Source organism: Echinops telfairi, unplaced genomic scaffold, assembly GCF_000313985.2.
Source record: "Echinops telfairi isolate 266 unplaced genomic scaffold, ASM31398v2 ScPeMD7_2565;HRSCAF=3150, whole genome shotgun sequence".
Classification (NCBI taxonomy): Eukaryota; Metazoa; Chordata; class Mammalia; order Afrosoricida; family Tenrecidae; genus Echinops; species Echinops telfairi.
Window position 1 is genome coordinate 8,060,762 of NW_022106463.1, and position 7,604 is coordinate 8,068,365.

At 57.3% G+C, this 7,604-nt stretch overlaps 1 protein-coding gene across 1 annotated transcript; it reads right to left on the reverse strand.

The window, feature by feature from the left end:
- Positions 1–5,993: 5,993 nt before the first annotated feature.
- On the reverse strand, positions 5,994–6,362 carry LOC101659575 (60S ribosomal protein L36-like). The gene has a single exon (XM_045294062.1). It carries the CDS (start codon positions 6,360–6,362, stop codon positions 6,045–6,047), a length of 318 nt encoding a protein of 105 aa, XP_045149997.1. The 3' UTR covers positions 5,994–6,044.
- Positions 6,363–7,604: the final 1,242 nt, after the last annotated feature.

The following is a 7,604-nucleotide window of genomic DNA, read 5'->3' on the forward strand; positions in this document are numbered from 1 at the left end:
GTGAGGAACCACGCTTCCTGGTCAGCGAAAGAGAGCGAGTGGTCAACCCCTAAGGCTCCGAGTCTCCCTTCAGGCCTTGAAAGGGACTCCCGCCCACGTTAGAATGAGGGGCCGTGGACAGATGTTACCCAAGGCCAGGGGATGCTCAGGGAAGAGGAGGCGGAGGGAGCGCGCACACACACTGGGGGGGAGTCAGGCACGGGGACCCCCAGGAGGGGCAGGAAGCAACATGTGTCTGCATCCTTGTGTGGGGCCCAATGATCTGCTCCCAAAACCTTCACCCAACTGACGATACGAAGGGTTTGTTTTGTTGGTTTTTATGAAAAGGAAGGTTCTCCAATGCACACCAAGGGCAGCACTTGTTCTTGATTTTGATGACTCAAAGGCAGGTGTCCCCCCGGGCAGCAAAGGGAGGTTTCCGGCTGTAGGGCTGGCCCAGGAGTCCAGCAAAGGGCCCACCCAGGTGGGGACGAGGGGCAGGCAGAGGAGTGGACATTCCATCTCCCATCTTTCAAGGTGGAGACAGCAGCTCTTGGACGAGCAGGATAACCATCTTTGCTCAATTGCTGGGCGTGGGATGCAGATACCAGAGCAGGCGGCAAAGTCGGGCGAAGGTTCTGGAAAACACGCCAGCAATGTTTTTATATGCTGGAAACAGTGCTCGCTCCTCTATTCCTCCCCATCAGCCCGGCACTAGAGGCCCTCCATCACCCTCGGTCTTAAGTGCCCCCAGCTTCTCCTCCTGCACCCTGGACTTGGGCAAGAATGCACCGGGCCAGGGCCGAGTGCTGGGGCACCATTTGATGAGTGAGAAGGCTGAGACCCAGAGAACACCCACAGAGGGCAAGTGGCAAACCCGGCTCTCAAGCCTGTGATGTGGCCCTGAGCTCAGGCTCCCCTGGCCAGCTCTGGCTGCCAGCCATTCATCCCCTCCACCCCAACCCCCAATCCAGCCTGTCTCCTGGAGCAGTGTCCAGCTGCCTATCCCTCTGGGTGGCCACCCTCCCTCCTCCGCACCCAGCCCAGCCCACCCTCCTCTCCTGATTTCTCTGACCTGCGCCATCTCTTAGGACCCCTGGCAGCAGACAGAGCAGGTCACACACTGGGCTGCCAACCAGAGCCACCAGCCACCACCAACCCCCCCACCCCCACTGAGGGGGAACGATGAGGCTGTGGGCTCCTGTAAAGATTGCTCCGTCTCACAGGGCCCTTGGGAGCCGGAGCCGACTGGAAGTCTGGGACTTTGGTTTCTGAGCTTCCAGACCCCCTTGCGGGGGTGGGAGTGTGTGTGTGGGGTGTACGAACAGTTAACACATCCATTACAATAGAATGTTCTCCGGAAGCATTGCACGCTTGCTAAGAATCGTCTAGTCCAGGGCCTGGCCAGAGGAGGCTCTTCCGGTCGTCCAGGTGGCTCTGAAGTCAAAGGGAACATTGTTAAAGGTACTCTTCGGACAATGGTGGTTTCACAGACTTGGTAAAAAATATGGGCGTTGTTTTGAAATAATAATAATAATGTTTAAATTGCCCCGAGGGACAGGATGGGCTCTTCCATCTCCGCGCTGTGCTGAGCCCCGGCTTATATGATGCTGTGTACAAGGGTTTTGATGGGCTCTGTCTGTGTATGTCTAGATGCCGGGCCTGCGAAGTGCAGCAGAGGCTCGGTGGGAACGAGGAAGAACCACACAGAGATGGCTAGGCCAGCGGCTGTGACCCCAGGTTCGAACCACGAGGTCCCTGAGGCCGGTGGGCGCAGGCTGGGCTGTGTCCTTCTGTTGGCGGCAGACAGGGTCCCCACAAGTCAAAACCTGCTCTGGCACTCGACAGCACCGGAGAGGTGTCTGCACGTCCGGAAACCAGTCTGATGATCACCCCAACTTCTCTCACGTTTAGGACAAAGCCGAGAAAACAAAGAAAACGGGCTGCTATCAAGGGGACTGTGACTCACAGCGTCCCCCCACCCCCACCCACCACCCCCACCCCGTCCTGGAGTGGCGCGGCCCCTGCGGGTTTCTGAGCCTGTCGACCCGTGGTTCTCAACCTTCCTCGTGCCGCAACCCTTTAATACAGTTCCTTGTGTGGTGGTGACCCCCCCAACCATGAAATTATGTTCGTTGTTACTTGATTACTGTCATTTTGCTACTGTTATGAATTGGGTGACCCCTGTGAAAGGGTTGTTTGACTCCCAAAGGGGTGGCGACCCACAGGTTGAGAACCGCTGTTGTAGATTCTTTATGGGTTTCTAGCCCAGCTCGTCGCCCACGATGCCACCTGGGCTCCCAGCTTCTAGGATACAACAAAACAACAAAAAACCCCAAACTCACTGCTTTGGAGTTGGGGGTCCGGCAGCCCCTGTGGGCTTCTGAGACAGCGACTCTTTGTGGGAGCAATGGCCTTGCCCCCATTTTGAGGGCAGGGTCCCTGTCTGCCCTGGCTGCCTGACTCACCGGTAGGTTTGTGGGTTAGTTGAATGGGTGAGTGTCTGACTGCAAGATGCTGTGTCTTCCACCCGCAGGGTGGGCATGGGAAAGACCCCCAGGAGCGCACACCGGCGCACGCACAGCGATCTGAAGGGAGCCAGCTCCGACGCCCCTCACGTGTGTGCCCCACCTGCACCCCCACGGCCTTTGAGCAGTTCCTCTTAGCAATGCCATCTGCTCAGGTGGCATCCCCCTCTCACCTTCCCAGGCACCGCCACCTGTGGGGTCTCAGAGGCAATGCTCTGAGGAACCTCAGGCCCTCGGTGCCCTCACCCCCCACGCCCTTCCTGCTTTGTCTAACGCCCTCCTGCCTCTCTGGAGACATCTGTGGAGGAGTGGAGAGATGGGAATTACAGACGGACTTCAACACCTCACCAGGGTCTCTGCCACAGGCTGGAATGTGGGCTGGTCTCTGCTTGCCTGCCTGTGGGGAGGGGTCCTCCTCCCCCTCCATCTGGGTCTCCCTCTGTGATGTCGGGAGCCCAGTGTTGACAGGAAGTCCCTTCTCAGAGGACCCGAGGACACCATTGATCCGAATTCTGCCGTGCATTGTAAACACTCATTTTCCCCCAGGTTTATGGCCCACCCTGTGCTGGGGAGCAGGGCTCGTGTGAACCAGCATCAGACAAAGGGCTGGCTGGAATTACAGACTGGCTGCTGGTTTATGGCCTCCGCTTTTGTCTCCTGTCCTCCCACCCTCTTCCTTTCTCCCCCCCAACCGCCAGCCTGGGGACCCTGGCTCTTTTAAGAGCGGCCCTGTGGGTGGGCGGGAGGGGGGGGGGGCTTCCGGCTCATAACCTCTGCTTCCCCTCAGCTGTGGGCTGGGGGGTTTGACAGGAGGTGGGTGGGGTGGGGTTGGGGGCACTGGAAGTCCTCTCTGAGTGAGACTATTCCCCAGGGCAGGCTTCAGTGTGTACCTCCTTCCCCAGGCGCGTGGAGGGTCCAGGGATGCCCCAAAGGGCCCACCTATCCAGCATCTGTGCCCCACGGGGACGGGGTGCAGATGGGGCCACGGGACCTGATCGCCCCACTGAGCTCCACTCAGCTTCATAGCTGGAGGCGGGGCCCCGCTCCACAGCCCTCTTGGGGACCGACAGAGGCTGGACAAGGCCCTGGGCCTACATGGCTGGAACAGATCTCTGACCTCCAGCTCCCTTCCCTAGTCTCTCCCTGACTGACTGCTTTCCTCAGAGGGGTGCACATTCCCTGTCTCTGAGCTCCTTTGGTCGGGAATGGGGTGGGGTGGGGGGCGCTCACAGGCTCTGCTGTGAACCCACAGCGGTCATCTGCATCTCTGCAGATGGAAGGCTGGGCGAGCTCCTTCTGGGAAGCTGTCATTGTCGTGGCGGTTGGCGGTGCTGGAGGTCAGTTTCTCATCACAGCGGCCCTGGAGGACAGGGTAGAACTGCCCCTGTGGGTTTCCGAGACTGTCCCCCTTTACGGGGATAGACATCCTCACCTTTCTCCCGAGGAGCGGCTGGTGGTTTGGAACTGCTGCCCTTGTGGATCTCAGCCCAACGTGCAACCACAAGGGCACCAGAGCCGGGGCTCTGGCCCAGGACTGTGACGGGGACCGTGAGGGAGGTGGATGACCTCCAGTGAGCAGTTCCAGCGTGATGTCCCCTCTCTCTACTGCAGCCTGTGGAATCTTCTCGGAGAAAAGGCTTTGGCCGGGATGTCATCGACAGTGTCAGAGAGCAGGCATCGGAGGTGGGGGTGGGGGTGGGGAGGTGGGCATGTTTCAAGCCGGCAGATTTTCTAAACAGACTGACGGGAGCCAAAAGCCCATGGAAGTCTGTTATAAAGACCCTTGGGGAGGCAATTCGGGGCTGGCACGAGGACAGGGAAGCAGCCCTAGGAACAGAGCGGAGTGTCTGTGGACCCATTTGCACACACCCTGCCATGGGCTGCATCAGGAATGTAGCCGAAGGGCTGAGCACGCATCGTCCTCGCAGTCACCGGTGACGGTGACGGGCCAGTTGGGCATCCATGTGAAGGAAACAGAGTGAAGCTGCGCCCCGATCCCAAACCAGTTCCCGAGGGATCACGGGCAGGGCTCCCTGTGGAAGGCAAACCGGTACCGCTTCTGGAAGAAACCCAAACACCGAACTCAGGCCATCGACTCGACGCTGAGCCCTGGTGGTGCTGTGGCTTCTGGGCTGGGCGGCACTGCCAAGGCCGATGGTTCCCACGCAGGCACAGCCTCAGAAACCACGGGGACACTTGTGCCCTGTCCTTCAGGGCCGTTATGGGCCCAGGGGGGAAAAGCAGAGGGGAAATATGTTTAGGACCTCAAGAAGGCAGGAGTTACTTTTTCGTAAACAGGACGCCAAGGCAGTTTAACTGGCAAGGAACTGGAGGAGCTGCCCTCTGCGAGCACTGAGCGCTGCGGTTTATCGAGAAAATGCCGTTTCGGACAAGAGAAGGCTTTGGGGCACATAGCCAAACGTGTCACAGCACCCGACCGAATGTCAAACCTTCAGTCCCGGACTTGATTCTGACTCATAACGACCCAAGAGGGCTTTCCAGACTGTACATCTCTACAGGAGCAGGCAGCCTCATCTCTCTCCTGAGGAGAGGCTGGTGGTTTTGAACTGATAACCTTACGGGTAGCAGCCGTACACAGAACCCACTAAGCCACCAGGGCTCCTCCAGAGCGCCTGTAATACAGGCAGAGAGGGTTATCCTGCAGCCTCAAATGCACAAGGGAAAGGAGTCACAGAGGCTTGAAGGCCGAGTCCCTCCCGTGGGGATTGTGAGACTCTCGGAATCCCTCTGCAGTGGGATCTGCATGGGATGCTGCCTCACGGAGCAGAAACAAAGAGACAGGCTGGACACAGTGGGCCGTTGGGCTACCTTTGCTGGCGTTGGCCCCGGGAAGCCTGCATGCTGAGTCTAACTAGATGGGAGTGTAGGTCCGAGTAGACCCTGTACTCCATGGAGTTCTCAATGGCTGGTTTTGGGGGGGCAAGATCACCAGATCTTTCTGCTGAGCCACTTTTGGATGGGCTGGGACAGCTCACCTTCTGGTCAGCAGATGAGCTGCCTTAGCCATTGGGTCTCGGATCCTAGACTAGAAAAAGGAATCCCTTCCTGGGGAGGAGAGCTGGGAGACTCTATGGTTGAAGTGGAGGGAAGGGACCGCCCCCCCCCAAGGTGGGAACACGAAGGTGGAGCCCCCTGGTGGTGAGGGGGTGGCAGGGCTGTGAGCTAGAGGCTGGTGGCGAGGTGGGTGCTGGAGACTGGGCACACAGCGGGCTTTTCGGGCCAGGCTCTATCTTAGAAAGCTGCCTCAGCTACCGCGCCCGGGGCCCCACCCTGCCAGGCTAGTTGGTGCTTGACAGGGAGAGCCCTTTTCCACGTAGGACTGCATTTTATTTCTGGCAGCCCTTTTTTTTGGTAGGACACAGAATGTCCACAAATAACTCAGGTCTCCATTGGCTGCAGGGCTCTGTTTTTCACCAGCACAACCCTTTGTTTGTTTGTTTTTCTGTTGTTGTTTTTTCTTTTCAGTTTCTGGAAAGGCTTTATTATTGGGGGTGGGGGGTGACGATGACATGGCACTCAGTCCTTCTTGGCAGTGGCCTTCCTCATGGCTGCAAGCACGTTGCTTAGCTCCTCTCTCTTCCTCTTAGCCCGGATGTGTGTGCCCACCCGCTTCTTGATGAACTTAAGTGCCCGCTTGTCTTTGGAGACCTTGAGCAGCTCCATGGCCCTTCGCTCGTAGGGTGCAAAGCCACACACCTCCCGGATCATGTCCCGCACGAACCTGGTGTGCTTGGTGAGGCGCCCGCGGCGGCGGCTGTGCCTCCGCTTGCTCACATTCTTGGTCACCTTGTGGCCCTTGTCGAGGCCCACGGCCATAGGGTAGCGCACAGCCATGGCCCAAACCGTGCTGCAGCTCCTACGGGCCCGATGGTAGTGGATTCCGGCCGCAAAGAACTCCCTCACCTCCCCTTTGTTTTTAATGTTTAACGTTTTGTTTTGTGGTTGGCACCCACCTATCTCCCATTCCACCTTGCTATCGAATTGAGCCCTGACTCAGGGGAGTCAGGCTAGAACCGGGCTCTCTAGGATTGTCAGTGGCTGGCTGGTGGGGAAATAGATGGCCAGACCCTGCTTCTGATGCACCTCTAGAGAGACTTGAACCTCCCACCTCTTGGTCAGCAGCTGACCACCCTTGAGACATCATGTTGTGTGTTACGGGTAAGGTTAGGTTTAGGGCTAAGTTAGGGTCGCTATGAGTTGGAAGGAAATGAACTTTGGGGGTTTTGGGGGGGCGTGCACAATGGGACTCCATGTTGTTGCTGTGTTTATTGCCAGGTGCTGATTTGTCAATTCAGACACCCACACAACAGAAGGAAACATCACCCTGTCCTTCCCCAGACTCACAATTGCTACGTCTCAGCTTGTTGTTGCAGCCACTGTGTCCCTCCGTCCTCTTAAGGGTCGTTGTCGCTGACCCTTCCCTTTCCCCAGCATGATGTCCCTTTCGTGGGCAAAGTCTGCAGAGTCTTGACAGGAACATTCTGGCTTCCTGCCACGGAGCAGCTTCTGACTCAGAGAGACGCTGGTAAAACGGCCCGCGTGGATTGCTGAGCTATAAATCTTTACGGAAGCGAAGAGCCTCATCCCACAGAGTGACTGGTGGTATCTAACTGCTGACCTTGCAGTTAGCAGCCCATCGCATATCCCACTACGCCCCCGAGGCTCTGGGAGACAAGACTGCTACATGACACTTTCTGATTTTTCCCCTCAGCAAATGTGGGGTGTTTGTCACTGTGTCTAACATACAGATTTCCTTTTTGGTCTCCTCTCTACCTAAGCGCATATATGCACAATGAAAGCTTTCTGGCCTACGCTTGCTATGTGAGAAAAGCAGGCCAATTGGGGGAAACTAATTTAGGAAATAGAGTTGGACTGGACTGGATGAAGGTGAATCTGGAGGCATATAAAGAGTCGAGAAATCACTTAGTCATTGGGCCGAGTGTCACCTGGGACCAGGGGAACACCCACTGAACCCACAGCCTTGGAGCTGTGAGACTGTAAATCTTTATGAGAGCAGAGTGCCTCATATTTCTACAAGGAGCAGTTGGTGGTTTGAACTGCTGACCTTGTGGTTAG

Bases quoted from the DNA above. Each gene is read 5' to 3' on its own strand.
- LOC101659575 (XM_045294062.1), bottom strand. From the start codon at position 6,362: ATGGCTGTGCGCTACCCTATGGCCGTGGGCCTCGACAAGGGCCACAAG.